This window comes from Myxine glutinosa, chromosome 11, assembly GCF_964187855.1.
Source record: "Myxine glutinosa chromosome 11, kmMyxGlut1.1, whole genome shotgun sequence".
NCBI lineage: Eukaryota > Metazoa > Chordata > Myxini > Myxiniformes > Myxinidae > Myxine > Myxine glutinosa.
This window is the reverse complement of record NC_136271.1, coordinates 48575930-48595042: the sequence shown is the minus strand read 5'-3', so window position 1 is coordinate 48595042 and position 19113 is coordinate 48575930. Positions and strand designations below refer to the sequence as shown.

At 48.3% G+C, this 19113-nt stretch overlaps 1 protein-coding gene across 1 annotated transcript in view; it reads right to left on the bottom strand.

The window, feature by feature from the left end:
- The window catches only part of DCAF5 (DDB1 and CUL4 associated factor 5), a 45524-nt gene that overhangs the window by 25595 nt on the left and 816 nt on the right, over positions 1 to 19113 (bottom strand). Inside the window, exons 2-5 of the mRNA XM_068130642.2 lie at positions 11532 to 11675; positions 10056 to 10092; positions 7095 to 7234; positions 6755 to 6884 (exon numbers count right to left, since the gene is read on the bottom strand). Coding sequence (XP_067986743.2) covers positions 6755 to 6884; positions 7095 to 7234; positions 10056 to 10092; positions 11532 to 11675 — 451 coding nt within the window. The remainder of the gene's footprint in view (positions 1 to 6754; positions 6885 to 7094; positions 7235 to 10055; positions 10093 to 11531; positions 11676 to 19113) is intronic.

Here is a 19113-nt window from a genome sequence, read left to right as displayed (position 1 = left end):
AGGGCGTGTCCGAGAGAGAGATGCGTTTTTACAGAGGAGAGCACTGAGCAGAAGACAGAAAGGCCTGGAGTTGGACTTTGAGTTGGTCTGAGTTGGTTGGGAGTCGGTCGTCAAGTGCAGAGTGGTGAAGAGTCAGTCAGTAGAGGTGGTGGTCAAGTGGTTGCGTTGGTTGCGGTGAGGAGTCGGTGGTAAAGAGTGAGGGACCAAGAAAGAGAGAGAAAGAGTCCTGAAGCAAGAGAGGAAGTTGTTGGACTGGGTGGGACTATGGAAGGAGAGAGAACCCGTCACACCAATCCCCCAAGCTCCGCGTTGGCTCCACCAAGCTCCGCGTTGGCTCCACCAAGCGTTCAGCTCCACCAAGCTCCGCGTTGGCTCCACCAAGCGTTCAGCTCCACCAAGCTCCGCGTTGGCTCCACCAAGCGTTCAGCTCCACCAAGCTCCGCGTTGGCTCCACCAAGCGTTCACCTCCAGCCATCCACCTCCTGCAATTCCCCGCGTGAATCCGTCTTTTGTTTGTTCTGTCCTGGGTTAATTAAGTCTGTATAAGCTAGTATTTTCCCTGTGTCACCTGCGTCTTATGTGCTTGTAAATAAACGTGACTGCTTTCTTTTTGCTTGTGTGTAAATAGTCAATAAATTCAGTCGTATTTCCAAACCTTTCTTTGCCTTCGTTTTCCTCTTTGCATTGCGTCGTTTTCGTCTTTTCCCTCATTGAGCAGCTAGGGTGCGATACGGCCAAAGTCTGGGTGAATCGGGTGAGTTTTGTTAGGTCGCGGTCTTACACCACCGCTCGGTCTATAACATCTTAATCCGCGATCTGTAACAATTGGTGTCTGGGAGTGGGATTCGGGGCCCGAACCAAATTTTTAAAACATCTAGAAAAAAATTTTTGGTCAAAATTACGAGCTGCCGAAATTTTGTTTTATAAAGTAAAACCCGAATTTTGAAATCGCGCCATGGCTGTTCAAGGCGACGGGATGCTGGTGGGAGAGATAGAGGGGTTAGAAGTAACCCAGGACCTCGGGGAAATGTATGTGGAGAAAATGGTGGAGGAGAGTAAAGAAGGTGTGGTTGAGGGTGTATCAGGTGCACAAAATGGCAGCCTCCCGTACGTGACGGCGATAGCCGGACCCGCAGTGCCAATGGACTGGGGTGTTTGGATGATGCATTTCAGTGCCGCTCTGAGGGGTGACAGTAAGGGATTTGATGCAATGATGGCTACCCAGGGGCTAGACGCGGAAAAAGCGAGGCACGAAGCAAGGTACAACCCGGTTGGATTTCAGGAGCAAATAAACGCCACGGTAAAAAGAATACAGGAAGACATTGACCGCAGGTTGGGCGAGCAGGTCCCACGGGTGCACGGGGAGGTAACGCGTGTCGAAAAGCGCTGGTTGAGCGAAGCGGAGGAAAGCACGGGTACAATGACGGGGGTAGAAATCGCGACACGGGGCTTGGAAAAGCCGGCGACCGATGAAGTAGAGGGAATTTTATTAAAGCCAACGGTCGCCGAGGTTAATAAAGAAAAAGCAGTAGCGGGAATTAAAATTGAAGAGATGACGGAGGTAACCCGGGAATTGCAGGGAGAAATGGATTATGTACAAAGTCCCTGCTCACATCACGATGCTGTGCTTAACCCGAATGGAAGTTTGCAGGTTCGCGTGGAGAAAAGGATCCCCCAGGTGAGTCGTGCTGTTGTGTATTGTGCGGGGAGATTTTGTAAGAGGATGTTTAGCGACAAAAGAATTTTCGCGCGCTTGGGATCGAGGAAGCACCCGGGCGTTGGTGAGGTGAAGGGTCCCGAGTGAGTGGAAATGGCACGCGTGGGAGGAAAAAGTGTGCGTCGGCGAGTGGGTGTGTTATAAAGTGTGGGAGTGAAACCGAGTGCGAGCGAGAATGCACGTCGGTGTGTACGGGGTGTGACACAGGGAGTGAGAGCAATACGGAGTGCACGCCCATGGTGAGTGTTACGGAGGACGTAACGGAGGAGAGGTGTGGACCGAAGTGTGCGCAAGAGGTGTGGTGTGTAACAGAGAGAGCGTTGGTGGAATGTACGGACGGCGTTGGAACGCCAGGTTTTGTGAGGGTGAAAGGGGTAGCGTATGCTTGTAAGCATGCAAGTAAAGCGTCGACGGTAACCAGGGTAGTGGTTAGGGCGACGGATAGCCGATGCGAGCACTCGGGGCGTGGGGTGCTTTGTTGGGTGCGAGGCCCGGCGCGGATCGATGCTGCGTCGCTTCTCTTCGAAGCGTCGTTGCCGATTCGGGCTTGGCCCCGCCCCGCACGGTCGAGTCCGGGCTTTGTCGGGCGAGGCGACCGGTCCGGTTCGAGGGCGAGTGGGAGGAAGCGGAACGGTGCCCCCTCGTGGGGACGGGGCTCCGACCGGGGGAGATTGAGCCATCGGGCCCGGGACCGCAAGGTGCCGCGCCGAGATGGTGCGTGGAATCTCGGTCGAACCAAACCACCTCCCTTGAACCGAAAGCCGGACGGATTCAACCTGCAGGCAACCAAACCACCCGAATTCATTGCTCGGCTTTACGAAGCCGAGTTTAATGATGTCATGACGCACCGAGGCTAGGATATAGCGGACTGTGATGATGGTGATCGTGATAGTGATAGTGTTTTGGACCCAAAATTAGAGAAAAACAAAATTTGATGATTGGCAAAGGATTGGCAGTAATGATTGGCAGATGATGAGTAGTGATTGGCAAATTTTTGATTGGTTGGAATTTAGGTGTACAAAATTGATAGTGAGAGACCCCCGATGTGGTGGGATGGCAAATCCACCATCCCTCACAGACGTGGGGCAAAGGAGCTATAGTTTATGGGGTGTATGGCAGTGAAAACTAGCCCGGGTGGGTTAGGTTATATTGTAGGGATCTAGAAGAGATTGACATTAGGTAACGTTAAGGTTAGTTAGTGACTGATACCTGTAGTGGGGACGCAGGTAGATTAGTGTGGATTATAATGACGAGGGAGCGCAATAGTTTAAAGGGACGACTGGGAAGCGCAAGTTTCAGAGGGGAGTAGTTAGCTGAGATGATGCCGTGTGTGTGAGAATTGAACAGGTGTGATTGCACAGGTGTGCAACTGGACAGGTGTGTGGAGCAGTGTATGAGGGAGTAGTGGTGATTGTGTGTTGTGTTGACCAACTGGTCCAGGAAGAGGAGGAGGGTGCAGGTGGCACCAGGTAGGATTGCACAGGTGTGCAACAACAGGTGTATGTGGCTGTGTGGAATAAATGGTAGTGTGGAATATCTGGAGTAGTGGAAGGGATGGTCGTGGAGTGAGAATGGTGGAAATTGTGGAGTGGAGTGGATGGTGCGAAGGTGTGAATGGGGGAAGAGTGGACCCCCATCACGGATACCCGGGGCGGGTAGTGTAAGTGTTAGATAGAGGGTACAGGTAAATTGTGGTTGGATATTGGCATCTGTGGTGCGGGTGACAGAATGGTATGTGGATGGGTGCGTTGGTGTTGTGGAAATGGCTGGGCGTGTAGCCTGTTAGTGTGTGTAGTTGGTTGGGCACTCCACCACTGTGAGGATGTCGGCCAGGTGAGGCCGCAGGTGGGCTCTGGGAGCCGGTAGAGTTGTGGATGGGGCCCGAGGATCCGGAGGACGGACCCGGGTAGCCCAGTGCCAGAGAGGGCACCGAGTGGGGAGAGCGCCAGAGGGCCTTCCCCAGGTAGTTAGGTTAGGGTAAGGAGCAGGTAAGCTCGGAGGCAACTGCAGTGGTGGAGGTGTGCAGGTGGGTAGACCCGCTGGGAGAGGTACACGCCACAGCCCAGAAATTGTGCGAGGGCACCGGGAGATGAATCGGGGGAGTGAGACCCCAAATTGAAAAGCACCACAGTTTGGCCAATGGGAATTGGTTTTTAGAACCCATAGTGTAAGAGGGCCAATGGTTTGGCCAGAGAAAGACCCCGGGTAGTGTAAAGTGTGTTAAAATCATTTAGAGGATAGTTAGGATGAAGGATCTCCTCGCACCATCTGCATCCACTCACCTGAGGTGACAGGTACTCCACACCATGCCATGTTTAATTATTTTTACTGTGCAAATGTTTGGAATGTGAGACGCATCATGACGTGGGTGTGACATTGTGCGTAATTCCATCTCTTCCTCCTTATGAGGATTGATGATGAATTGATGATGGCAAATTTTTGAAGTAGAGGGATTGTGGTGACGAATTTGGTATAGGGGAAATATGGGGAAGACGTGACAGTAGTGACGAATTGGTAATGTGTAGGTTTTGTACATATGGGGTAAGGGCAAGGGTGGGCTAGGTAACAGGGGGGTGACGTACGGTAGGGACGAGCTTTCTCACTTCGCCCTCCGTACGCATTTCGCCTTGCATTGCCTCATTGATGTGTACCCTTGTGACCTTACCCCTCGCTCAATTGTCTTTCCCCTTTTGTCTCCCACATGACCTGTGCGCCGTTGGGCGCCGAGGGGAGCGTGCGTGGGTCGGCCATTGTGCGCCCGAAATTCCCAGAACCAGCTGTCTGCATCGATGCACCACATTATGGACCACATGCCTGTGGCCGAGCACCACTTATGGACCCCATGGGTTGGGGCATGGCCCCTCTGCTGGAACCGGCCAAGAGGGCCCGAAATCTTGCTGGCGGACCTTGGCCACAGGGCACCGATGCCCCACAGGTGAACCACACATAGTCGGCCCTGTGGGCCATAAATAAAAGAAAATAAAAAAGGGACACATTGGGCACACTTTATTGAAAATAGGCCGCCAGTAAGCAAAGCAAAATGAAAATGACAACATCTGGAAGACAAATAATAATCACCAGCAGGGGGAGCCGAAGAGCAAGAGACACCTGCAGGGTTAGGGGTTGTTGATTTTATTTTTATTGAACATTCATTGAACAATGGTGACTGCACCGATTGGTGCTTGGGTGTGTATTGGTGCGTTTTTGGGTGCGTTCATGGTGCGTCGATGCAGAGCAGACTGTCTCCCCCCCAGAAAGAACAATTACAGGTCCTGGGTTAGTTTTGTAAATAAAAATAGCGTCAGTGTAAATAATGCTCCCCACCGTCAGTGTTTAGTTTGAAGACCATTCCGCAATTCGGTTAACTGTGGGCGTAAGTCTGTTAGGCAGGGTGCAATGGAGCAGCGGGACACATTTATTTATGTTTTAAAACTGTCGCACTCAGGGTCAGGTTAAAAGTAGAGGGAACTACACCTACGTGTCACACTAAATAAAAGTTGTAGGCCCGGGACGTGCCTAAGAGGAGGAGGGTGCAGTGTTGTGGATATGAGGACTGTATATATTTTTTTGATTGTGTGCTGTATTGTTGTGATTATTGTTTATTCTGTGCCTCCTGCCTCCGGAGCTGTGTAAAGACCAAAAGGGCGTCCCATAGTCCACAAGCATACACGTCAGCCAAGTAATAGAATATACCTGTTGATAGTTATCTCTTATTCTGTGTTTTAGCATAAGGCTGTGTCTTCCATTAATAGAAATACTCCATTGCACCAGTGAAAGAGATAGATTCCCTTCCATTCCCCCCTTTCCGTCAATTGCAATTTGAAGTGCCTTCCGCATTTTGGTCGGTTTTTTCCCTTCATCCGCCATTGACCACGAGGCAGGGTTGGGGGAAGGAAGGCGTTTCCCCACCTCGTCAGAGAGGGGAGGAGTGAACCAGCCCCACTCGACCAACCATGAGCCAGGGGTTCGGCTAGAGAGGGCGGAGGAAGAGCGATCGGGGAGGGTCGCAAAGGTTGAGGGGCGGGGGCCTATATAACCCAAGGCAAGGGCGTGTCCGAGAGAGAGAGATGCGTTTTTACAGAGGAGAGCACTGAGCAGAAGACAGAAAGGCCTGGAGTTGGACTTTGAGTTGGTCTGAGTTGGTTGGGAGTCGGTCGTCAAGTGCAGAGTGGTGAAGAGTCAGTCAGTAGAGGTGGTGGTCAAGTGGTTGCGTTGGTTGCGGTGAGGAGTCGGTGGTAAAGAGTGAGGGACCAAGAAAGAGAGAGAAAGAGTCCTGAAGCAAGAGAGGAAGTTGTTGGACTGGGTGGGACTAAGGAAGGAGAGAGAACCCGTCACACCAATCCCCCAAGCTCTGCGTTGGCTCCACCAAGCTCCGCGTTGGCTCCACCAAGCGTTCAGCTCCACCAAGCGTTCAGCTCCACCAAGCTCCGCGTTGGCTCCACCAAGCGTTCAGCTCCACCAAGCTCCGCGTTGGCTCCACCAAGCGTTCAGCTCCACCAAGCTCCGCGTTGGCTCCACCAAGCGTTCACCTCCAGCCATCCACCTCCTGCAATTCCCCGCGTGAGTCCGTCTTTTGTTTGTTCTGTCCTGGGTTAATTAAGTCTGTATAAGCTAGTATTTTCCCTGTGTCACCTGCGTCTTATGTGCTTGTAAATAAACGTGACTGCTTTCTTTTTGCTTGTGTGTAAATAGTCAATAAATTCAGTCGTATTTCCAAACCTTTCTTTGCCTTCGTTTTCCTCTTTGCATTGCGTCGTTTTCGTCTTTTCCCTCATTGAGCAGCTAGGGTGCGATACGGCCAAAGTCTGGGTGAATCGGGTGAGTTTTGTTAGGTCGCGGTCTTACACCACCGCTCGGTCTATAACATCTTAATCCGCGATCTGTAACAATATATATATATATATATATATATATATATATATATATATATATATATATATATATATATATATATATATTGGATGGCCAGAACTCTTTTAGTCCTTGGACTACTTGTTCTGTGTCTTTTCAATTCAACCATTATTTAATTTGATGTACCTGAGTGGACGACGCACATCCCAAAGGCCAACACCTTCCCGGGAGTTCGCTGTAGCAACAAGACGAGGCTCAGCTGGGTTGAAAGCCACACCATGAAAGGCCGAGCGGCAGTATGCCAGGCAAAGAGGTTCTGAAAATCAAATTGAAAACAACCATTTACCAAGGTCTCTGTTGTCCACATTTCAATAGTGTATGCATTCATGACCACTATAAGTCAAAAGGAAATACATCTAATACCTGGCACAAAAACACATGGAACAACATGTTTTGTTGAATGTGCCTGTGAAAATACAAGAGTGTACGGTGGCATGGCCACGTGTTGTACAACACCAATGCAAACCTTCACGAGGTGGCGCCCGCACATCCCAAATGAGGACGCGGCCTTCGTCAGAAGATGAAGCAAAAATCATGTCATCGGCTGGGCTCACAGACAGCCCATACACGGCCTCTTCGTGTGAAAACACGTTCAGCGTCTCTTTTCTGCAAGGATGAATACGGCCAACAGCGAGGCGCCAGGGTCATTGCAGCATCAAAAACGAGAGCTCAACATTTAATACCCTTCCACATTCAGAAATGCTCCGGCAAATTAAAAATAATGAGATCATTTAATTCAAAGCTTTTCACAGTTGTTAGTGCTGTGTAGTGTTATTTAACACTAGTCTCTGGCCCCTGACTTTTTTTTTTTTTTTTTTTTTTAGTTTTGGACAGTTACATTTTTGATCCTTCTTTGGAAAAAAATTAAGTTAGTTTGCAGTCGAGAAAATCACTCAGTCATGCAGAACCTTCTTCCACAAATGGGTTGTTCCAAGTCATTTCTAATTCAATTGATAATTCTCATGCAGAGGTGTAGCACTTTTGTAAATTTTTACCATAATTACTCCCGCCAGGGAGTAATGCATTCGATCGTGTCCGTGTGTGTGTTCGTGTGTTTGTGAACAAGATATCTGCAAAAGTTCTGAACGGATTTGGATGAAAGTTGGTGGGATGATTGACCTTGGTATAAGGAAGAATTGATTAGTTTTTGGTGAAGCTCAGGATATTATTCCGGATCCGGGAATTTTTTGAAGGATTGTTTACCATTGGAAGATAGGGCTTTTTTTTTTTTTTAACATTATCTTCTATATATTCTATATTTAACATTGTGATATGAAAATAGTTTTCATATTTGTTGTAAATGTAGTTTAAACTCGTGGTTATGCGTTGGAGCGATGTATTTTGTTAGCAGCGTCGTCTTCAAGGTTCTTTTTTTTTTTTTCTAATAAAGACATATTCTGTCATTTTAAAACCACCAAAGTATGTATTCGGTCTCCCCGTTTAATAAAATGTATCGTTTGATACGTATAATGCTTTAAAACTGCTTTTTTTTTTTTTTTTTCTCAGCAGAGATCAACATTTACCTCAGCGAATGTCAATCGCGGTGTCAGTATTTGATGAACTTATAAAGACTTAGGTGAGTTATAAGTGTGACAAGCATGTGCACGGGATTCTTCGCAGAAGAATGAGTGGTCGCATGAGCTTGTACGACGTAAAATGAGCGAGTTTTGTTTTGGCGTTTGGGCCAGTTTTACATGTTGTATCCCTAAGGAATGAAACGAACGTTTTCCTGGCTTACAATTTTATTTGAAGTCACACATGCCTCAAAATACACTCACATTTATATACAATTGAACGCTGAATCCGAAAATGTAAGTGAAATTGCCTTGTTTTTTAAAACATTATCTTCTATATATTCTAAATATATATCTGTGCAGTGTCTGTCTTGTGTTGTCACTGAACTACTCCCTCAAACTTTTGTGAAATCGTACTATTCCAACTTGACCCACGGCGGGAGTATGCGCTCTACTGAGAGGCGTTCTAGTTGGTGATAGAAAACGACCAAAGGTGCGACTCATACCTCCCCTCCTCACACCCACCTCGCTCAGTTAAAAAAAACAAACAAACAAAAAAAAAACACCTTTAGAGGCCATTTTTCCCCGCAAGCGGGGGTTGGCCTTTTTCGGGGACCGTGGTTGTTGTTGTTTTTTGGTCCCCTTTTTGAAGCAATGTTTTACGGCCGGATGCCCTTCCTGCCGCCAACCCTTTTTGTCGCCTTTTTACGACAAACAGGGAAACACCTCGCTCAGTAAAACAACAAAAACTAATATGACGTCATCAGGTGATGCAGCAACATCGTTGTTGAACAGGGAGAATGCATGGCCTTAAAACGATCATTCATTCATTCATTCATTGGACTGCAACTGACTCCATGACTCAGGTGTGGTTGCCACCTTTTTGAGCATTGTCATCTGAGTCCACCATGTGAGTGGTTGTGTCCAACCTCGAACATGTGACAAGACATATCCTACAAGTACAAGGGGAGTCAATGAAGCTTTCCTCTCCCATCATGAAGGAATGATCCTACACCGAAGAAAGTAGTTCGGGTGTTAATCATTACCTCTGCCTTAAATTAACTCTGTTAACCATTAAGGTGGGCGTAGGTTATGTTTTCACCCCTGTCTGTCATTCTCTCTGTGAATCGGATATTTCAATAAGTTGTGGATGGATTTGGATGACATTTGGTGAAGGTTGGATGTATGACAATAACGAAATGGTTACATTTTGTTGAAGATTTGAATGCGGATTCGGATCAGACAATTTTATAAGTGATTCTTCACCATTGAGTGATCGGGCAAAAACCTATATACAGCATGATATCTCAAAAAGTTATGGATGGATTCAGATGAAACTTAATAGACAGGTTGGGTAGATGTTGGTGAAGATCCAGATGCAGAACCAGCCCATCAGTGGGAGACAAAAGGTAAACTGTTCAGCCTGGCGGAAGTAGGTGCCCTACCGAGCACCATTCTAGTTCTCCATTTAGTTCCCAGCAAGCGTTACGCATTTTTTTTTTTCTCCAGTGGTGGGCATTTCCTGATGGAAGATTACAATTGGAAGAGAAGTCGTGTTTTTGGCTCCGAAACCCTTTCAAAAGGTAAAGTTCTCAACACACACCTAGCACCCACTGACCTACTCTGTTGATGGAAGCAATTTTTGTCATTTGGCTAACTTGTTCTCTATGCTATACAAAATTGAGACTTGGGGAAGAGTGAGGTGGCAGAGGGCAAAAAGGCAACGTAGTGACATTGGGGAAGTGGGCTCCACAGTTTGATAGAACAAGCAAGGGAATTAATTGGAAAAGAGGAGAGAATGATGTGAACAACCATCTCACAAAAACACAATCACAAAAATCACAAATACTTCATCACAAGGAGGAATCACAAAAACTTCATCAAGAGCAACCGTCTCAAACTAAGTAACTCACCTTTCCACATCATGCAGAATAACCTGTTCATCATTGCCTGCAAGAAAAGACAATTCCCAATTAAACACCACATGGAATACTAGACAAACAAAAGTGTGAAGTACTGCACTTATTTTATGGACTTTTCACATCGTTTAAGGTATTTAGTGCAATAACAATAGTTCCTTAAACCCCTCAGACACCAACAATCCACTCCTGTTACCACCAAATTTCAACAAGTATGCGTCGTTGCCAATTCCTCCAAAAGATTGACAAATTACTGTCCGTTGTTTTCCTATCGACAATGCTGACAAGTCCATGTTGACTTGACTTGTCATGAGTCATGAGTGGCATGAAGAGTCATTGATGAGTGACGTCATGAGTGTACAGCATGTTGTGACTTTTAAAAATGTTTTTTCCCCCTACAGTGTCTAAGGTTCATGTGCAAATATCACGTGAAAAACAATGACATGACATCAAGAGCCATCAATTACAATATGTTTGATTCAAATAACAGTGATATTAGTGAAGAACAGTACACATGTGGGATTTGAACATGCAGTCATAGCATTGAACGCCTACAATCATCCTCCAACAGACGTCTTTGTAGTCACCTCACTGATCAATCTTTCCACAACTCCGTTGACTGGAAATGGCCGCAATATGGGAAAATATGGGAAAACATTCCCATATTTGATGTAGACAACCAAAAATACTTCATACTCAAACACACTTAGTTTTGGGAGGATAGCTATAGCATAGGATCTAGAAAAAGGGTCATCAATATCAATAGTCAACACCCCACAGGTTTTTGTCCTTCTGGATTTTAATCCAGCACAATTACCACACTCACATCGGAGCTGTCTGGCCTGGGTTCTAATCCCCATCTAATAACAAACTCTTATCATGGTGTTTCACATGCAGATTGAAGCATCAATGTGTGTGCCATCCCGCGGAAGAGCGTTAAGCCGGGTGTCCTGTCTGCTGGCATTAGCTTGTGAACGCTAAAGATCCTACGGTGTCCTTTGCAAAGAGTGAGCGAGTTATCGCAGGCACCATTAATAAATTCCTGTACACTCGGTCAAGTATCCTGTGTGGGAGTGGCGGACCCATACAAAACAGCAACTCCGATCCAAGAACCTGCTTTACTGCAGAACAGACGCTCTATCTTCAGCATGGTAAACAAGAAAACAGGAAATAAGCAATTCCGAGCTAAAAACACATGGGAATGTGCTGATCGGCAAAAATCGAGCAGTTACAAAAAACAATTAACTCTGTTCACACAGCATAATGCTTGTTTAAATAATTAATTGCAGAGAAAAACCAGGCACAAGGTTTCATGAGAAGCTGTCGGTGCAACGTCAATAAAGTGGAATATAAAAGGGCCGTCAAAGAGGTGATGGATAATTGTGACAGGGGGTGGGAGTTAGGGGGTGGGTGGGAGTTAGGGGGTGGGTGGGAGTTAGGGGGTGGGACGGGAGGGGAGATTCTGCATACCTGCTGAGAATATTTGCCGATTGTCACTGGTGAAGGCAAGACAAAATATATTCGAGAAATGGCGACCAGACATAACCACTGGACGTCCGTTACCTTGCACCGCCTTTTCCACATGCCAAAGCAGCACACGTCGGTCATCTCCACCTAAAGGAATAGGGATAAAACTCATCATTTTCTACATAGTGTCGTCTAGTCTGTGATTATGCATATTCCTTAACTTCCTCGATCTTTCTCCTTACTATTTCTGCCAACTCCTCACCAGCTCTCCACCACCCTCATTATACACACACCACAACAACCAGTCTTAACATATTGAGATCGAATTTCAGGTGTGCAGATGTTACCTTGTTCACAGGCATGATGGGTTGAGAGGCCTCCTTCTGTACCTGGATTTGCTTATTAGTTCCACAACAGTCTCGTTTGTAAACCCACCCAACCAGCAAGAAGTTGTTTGTGTATAGGCTCTGTCGGTATCGATTTTTTCTGATATTGACATACCAAGGCAGAAAAAAAATAATATTTGATACCAATAACAACTCAGGTGTATATTGGTATCAAATATATATATATATATTGTTGCGGTTTTTAGAACCCTCCACTTTGTAAATATTTGTAATATTCCCTTATAAATAATCCCCTGTAAATATTCCCATTTTTGGTGTAAAAGGTCAAAGGTCGCACCCGAGTTAGGCCACGAGCAACACGTAGCACACCATAGGCTTCTCCTTTAGTAATTTCATTAGTATGTGTTTCAGGTAAGGATCTGTTCCCAATAGTTGAATCTGCGTTGTATTAATTAAATAAGAGTAGGCTCCCTTGTCAATTCATATTGCGGCGTAGCCTTCCTCCAAATTGTGTTCCTGGGCTTGCCAGTAGCGTTCGCTGCCTGGCTCAGCCGCCATTGAACACGAGGTCAGGCTTGGAGAAGGGGGCAGGGCGGCAAGAACGAGGTGTGGCCACGTCAACTCACCACCAGGGCGTGGCCGGTAAGCCCCCACCAGCCAAAAAGGGCTGAGGTGAGCTCGTTAATAGGCGTGACTCGATGAAGCGCGGCTTGATTTCTAAGCGGGTTATAAAACCGCAAGTGCCAAGCCCTCTCGGGAGATGCGCGAGGGGAGGCCATTGATTAAGGACTCCGCCGGGGGATGCCGATTGTGAACGAACTGCGCGGGGAGCGCTCGATTGATTGTCACGTTGTTGGAGCGACCTGCGCGAGGTTACCCTCCGAGACGAACGTTGGGCGAGAGAGAGTTGGCACGAAGATTACGTACGCGGCATCCCAGTCCCCCGCATAATTATAAGGTCCGGTCGTGCGCCAACGACACGCGAAGCTGCCTGCCATTCTTCGCGGCGGACCCGGAGCCGAGAACCATCTGCTGGACCCTTCTCCTTCTACCTGCTATTCCCCATTCGTGTAAGTGTGTTTGTACTGTCCTGGGCGTGTGATAATATAACTGTTTAAGGATGCCCTCTGTCACTGCTTCTTCTTCTTCTTCTTGTATATTCCCTTCTTTCATTTCCTCTTTGGGTTTCTTGTACATAATTAATAAATTATATTTGTTCTTGCTTTACTTTGGTTCCTCTCATCCGATCGCTTGCGTCCTGTCCCCAATTGAATATCGGTGGCACGATATAGGAACCGCTATAATCGGGTTTAGACTGCCGCTAACCGCTCGAGCTTCGGATTGCTAAACAGCTCGGCAAAATTCCATCTTGTCCGTGGCTCGGGCAGAAGTAGCGCCCTGCTTTGCGGCGAGGTTGGCGAAGGTATCTGGGAACCCATTGACCAGTCACCCTGGTCAATCTCAACCCCGCAAAGGAGCGCAATATCTTCTAGGACTCGGACGGCCAGCTTAATAGACGGGGGGATTAAACCCCCCTCGGTAAGGCAAGCGCCGTAAACCGAGATCCGCAACAATATTTTTGGTTTTTGATGAATGACGGGGTTTAAGATGGAGGAACGAATGGGTCGATTCAGGTGAGGGAAGTTTCCCATGGGAGTTACAGGGTTAATGTTTGGAAGCTAAAGTGCGAGGGACCGGCAATGGATGCGTAGCTCGAGTGAAAGGGTCGAAAGATGGATTTATAGGAGGGATTAAAGAGGGAATGAAAGATGGATCGCTTGACAAAGTATTCCCACACCAGGCTTTTCTGCCCCATGATAACAGTTATTAACGCACAGGTTGTAAACCTGGTGCGTTATAGCGTTTGCCTGGGAATTTCTGTCTCTCCAAAAGTGAAGCTCCGTTTCTGTCGCTCAGATGTGTAGCCAGTTTCTGTCGCTCAGATGTGTAGCCAGTTTCTGTCGCTCAGATGTGTAAACATGACGTCATCAAATCTATATTTAGGCTAACCATGGGCTACCCCTTTGGCTGGTACGCGGCCGCTCGCTAGTACATAATATAGGATATATTTACCTTCGCAAAAGCGGAAGGTTATGTTTTGATCGCTGTGTATTTATTTGTATGTCTGTGTGTGTGTGTGTGTGTGTGTATGTTATTCGCATAACTCAAAAAGTATTCAACCGAATTGCATGAAATTTGGTGGGATGATTGGTTATTATACGGGACACATTTGATTAGATTTTGGGAGCAATCGGGTCAAAGGTCAAGGTCAAGGTCACGAAAAGGTCAAAATCGTATTTTTACCATAGCGCGGTCAATTTTTATCCAATTGGCATGCAACTAATGCCAAAATGTTCAGAATTCAATGCCCGATCTTGTGATATACGACATGACCCAGTGAAGACATTACCCTTGTTAGCGGTTGGGGGTCAAAGGTCAGGGGGGTCACGACCTTGCAAAATGTGCGTTTTTTGTCATAACTCGGTCAATTCTTATCCGATTTGCATGAAATCAGCACCAAACTGTTCACTGTTCTGTTCCCTACACTCCCATGCCAAGTACAGAACAGTAGCTGCGGCGAAGGTATGCGCTCTACCGAGTGCCCGTTCTAGTTGTTATATGTTATGTTATAGGATATATAGGATATATGTTATATGATATAGGATATATATAGGATAGGTTATAGGATATATATGTTATAGGATAGGAATATAGGACCCAAATGACCCAGAGGACCCAAATGACCCAGAGGACCCAAATGACCCAGAGGACCCAAATGAACCAGAGGACCCAAATGACCCAAATGACCCAGAGGACCCAAATGACCCAGAGGACCCAAATGACCCAGAGGACCCAAATGACCCAGAGGACCCAAATGACCCAGAGGACCCAAATGACCCAGAGGACCCAAATGACCCAGAGGACCCAAATGACCCAGAGGACCCAAATGACCCAGAGGACCCAAATGACCCAGAGGACCCAAATGACCCAAATGACCCAGAGGACCCAAATGACCCAGAGGACCCAAATGACCCAGAGGACCCAGAGGACCCAAATGACCCAGAGGCCCCAAATGACCCAGAGGACCCAGAGGACCCAAATGACCCAGAGGACCCAGAGGACCCAAATGACCCAGAGGACCCAAATGACCCAGAGGACCCAAATGACCCAGAGGACCCAAATGACCCAGAGGACCCAAATGACCCAGAGGACCCAAATGACCCAGAGGACCCAAATGACCCAGAGGACCCAAATGACCCAAATGACCCAGAGGACCCAGAGGACCCAAATGACCCAGAGGACCCAAATGACCCAAATGACCCAGAGGACCCAAATGACCCAGAGGACCCAAATGACCCAGAGGACCCAGAGGACCCAAATGACCCAGAGGACCCAAATGACCCAGAGGACCCAAATGACCCAGAGGACCCAAATGACCCAGAGGACCCAAATGACCCAGAGGACCCAAATGACCCAGAGGACCCAAATTCTATGTATGTTTCTATGATGATGTATGTTTTGGTGAAAGTACATAATGTGAATACTAGTAGCAATTTTACAAAAACCATGGCATAATTTCAAATCTTGACCCGAGATGATAATTATGCTACATCATAATTTCCATGTGCCAACCTGGGCGGAATCCAAGTGGATTCACTTGACTTGTTTTACTTCCAAATTCAACTTGTATTGCTTTAAAGCGAGATCAGTATTGGTAATTGGCACAGGCCGGTATCACTATCACAGATCGCCTCACCGATAAATCCGCACAGCCGGTATCACCATCACGGATCACCTCACTGAAAATCCGCACAGGCCGGTATTGCTATCACGGATCACCTCACTGAAAATCCGCACAGGCCGGTATCGCTATCACGGATCACCTCACCGAAAATCCGCAAGGGGCCGGTATCGCCATCACGGATCACCTCGCCGAAAATCCGCACAGGCCGGTATCGCGATCACGGATCGCCTCGCCAATAATCCGCAAGGGGCCGGTATCGCCATCACGGATCACCTCGCCGATAATCCGCACAGGCCGGTATCGCTATCACGGATCACCTCACTGAAAATCCGCACAGGCCGGTATCGCTATCACGGATCGCCTCGCCGATAATCAGCACAGGCCGGTATCGCCATCACGGATCGCCTCGCCGATAATCCGCACAGGCTGGTATCGCTATGCAGATCGCCTCACTGATAATCTGCACAGGCCGGTATCACTATCACGGATCGCCTCACCGATAAGCCGCACAGGCCGGTATCGCTATCACGGATCACCTCACCGATAATCCGCACAGGCCGGAATCACTATCGTGGATAGCCTCGCCGATAATCCGCACAGGCTGGTATCACTATCGCGGATCGTCTCACTGATAATCCGCACAGGCCAGTATCGCTAGCGAGATACGAGATATAGAGGGGCAGCACCTGCGCAGAATTCTGTATAGGTGTGTGTGTGTGGGGGGGGGGGGGGCAGCACCTGGTCAGATCACTGCAGGGGGTGGGGGTGGGGGAACATGGACAGAATTCCATATGAGGGACAAAACACGTGGGATAGAACTCTCTATAGGGAGGGTGACAGCACCTGGGCTGAAATCTCCACTGGGGGACACAGCACCAGGTATCTATCTACGGGGGGGGGGGGGGGGGGGGGGCAGAACCTGGGCATAACTCAGGAAAGCAGCACCTGGGCAGTCCTCTCTATACTCTATCGGGAAGGGTGGGTGGGAGGGGGGGGGGTCGGGGGAGGGGGGGGACAGCACCTGGGGCATAACTCTGTATACAGAGCGTTTCAAAAAGATTGATACAACTTTGACTTCCTGCCATTTCTTTGTTTTTTTTACCTATACCGTTTTCCTTTTCAACGTTTGGTGGTGTTATCAAGGTATTTATTCCCTGGATGTCTAGCTCCGTAGCTCAACGATGCCATCGACAGTGGAGCAGAAGACAAAAGTGGTGGCTCTGTGGTATGAGACTAAATCATACATTTTCTGGGGGGCAGAACCACCTGAGAAAATCACCGAGAGGTACCTGAAAGGGCCTCAGGTCACATGCTTCTGCACCTTCTGCCAGATGGGGAATGCTAGCTAGGGCCTTACTTGTTTGAGAATGACAACAGCAGGATGGTGACGATCAATGGTGAGCACTACCAGGCCATGCGCCAGAAGTTCCTTAATGATCTAGCCCAAAAGGTCACCCCAAACCAGCTCACCATTACCTGGTTTATGCAGGATGGTGCACCCCCACATACAGCTGGTGACACCATCACTTTCCTGCAGCAGCTTTTCAGAAACTGCCTCGTTGCCTTGGGTACTGCTCATGACTGGGCACCCCATAGCCCAGACTTGAACCCACTGGACTACTGGTTATGGGGGGCTGCCAAGGGCTCTGTCTATGTCAACCGCCCTGCCACACTGGATGATCTGAAGCAGGAGGTGTAAGGCTACCTCCAGGCAGTGCCACATGAGACCTACAAAAAGGTTTGACATAACTTTGGAGTTGGGATCAGTGCCTGTCTGAACACTGAGGGGCACACATCGAGAACTTCAATTACAAGGATTTTGCGTAAATGCCAATTTCAGACCTTGGGCTCTCACCAACTCTAGCAGTGACTGACTTATCAGTTATCAGTGATAGAAAATACAAGGTCATAAGCTTTCAATAAATGTTTGCTTCATGTTCCTGACGTTTGTTTCTTTTTACATAAACGTTTAAAGTTGTATCACTTTTTGAAACGCCATGTAAGGGGGAATGGATAGTACTTGGGTAGACCTCTCTAAACGGAAAGGGACAGCACCTGGGCAGAAATCTCCATTGGAGGGGACACATCACCAGGTATAACTATCTATATGCAGGCAACACGTAGGAGAAACCCTCGATAGGGAAGTGGTCAGCATCTGGGCAGATCCTTCGATAGGGGGGGGGGGGGGGGTGAGGGAAGGGAACAGCACTAGGGTAGAAATCTCAACTAGGGAGAGGCAGGGGGGGGGAAACAGCTGGGCAGGGATCTCTACTGGGAGGGCCATCATGCATATGGTGACCTGGGCTGACCAGGTGCTGACCACTCCCCTATTGAGGTTATTGGGTGGGTGAGCACCTGGGCAGAACTCTATGGGTGGGTCAGCACCTGGGCAGAACTCTCAATGGGTGGGTCAGCACCTGGGCAGAACTCTACAGGTGGGTCAGCACCTGGGCAGAACTCTACAGGTGGGTCAGCACCTGGGCAGAACTCTCTACAGGTGGGTCAGCACCTGGGCAGAACTCTCTACAGGTGGGTCAGCACCTGGGCAGAACTCTCTACAGGTGGGTCAGCACCTGGGCAGAACTCTCTACAGGTGGGTCAGCACCTGGGCAGAACTCTCTACAGGTGGGTCAGCACCTGGGCAGACGCTCTACAGGTGGGTCAGCACCTGGGCAGAACTCTCTACAGGTGGGTCAGCACCTGGGCAGAACTCTCTACAGGTGGGTCAGCACCTGGGCAGAACTCTCTACAGGTGGGTCAGCACCTGGGTGAGCCTCACTATAGGGTGTTGAGCACCTGGGCGAACCTTTCTATAGGGTGGTGACCACATGGGTGGACCTCTATAGGGTGTTGAGCACCAGGGCAAACCTTTCTATAGGGTGGTGAGCACCTGGGCGTACCTCTCTATAGGGTGGTGACCATATGAGTGGACCTCTATAGGGTGGGGGCCACATGAGTGGACCTCTCTATTGGGTGGTGACCACATGAGTGGACCTCTCTATTGGGTGGTGACCACATGAGTGGACCTCTCTATTGGGTGGTGACCACATGAGTGGACCTCTCTATTGGGTGGTGACCACATGAGTGGACCTCTCTATTGGGTGGTGACCACATGAGTGGACCTCTCTATAGGATGGTGACCACATGAGTGGACTTCTCTATAGGGTGGTGACCACATGGGTGGACCTCTCTATAGGATGGTGACCACATGAGTGGACTTCTCTATAGGGTGGTGACCACATGGGTGGACCTCTCTATCGGGTGGAGAGGAGAGCACCTGGGCAGACCTCTCTATAGGGTGGTGAGCACCTGGGCAGACCTCTCTATAGGGTGGTGAGCACCTGAGCGGACCTCTCTATAGGGTGGTGAGTACCTGAGTGGACCTCTCTATGGGGTGGTGAGCACCTGGGCAGACATCTCTATAGTATAGGGGGGTCAGCACTTGGGCATGTTGGTCAAACATCTATAGGTTGGTCAAACATCACCTGGGGAG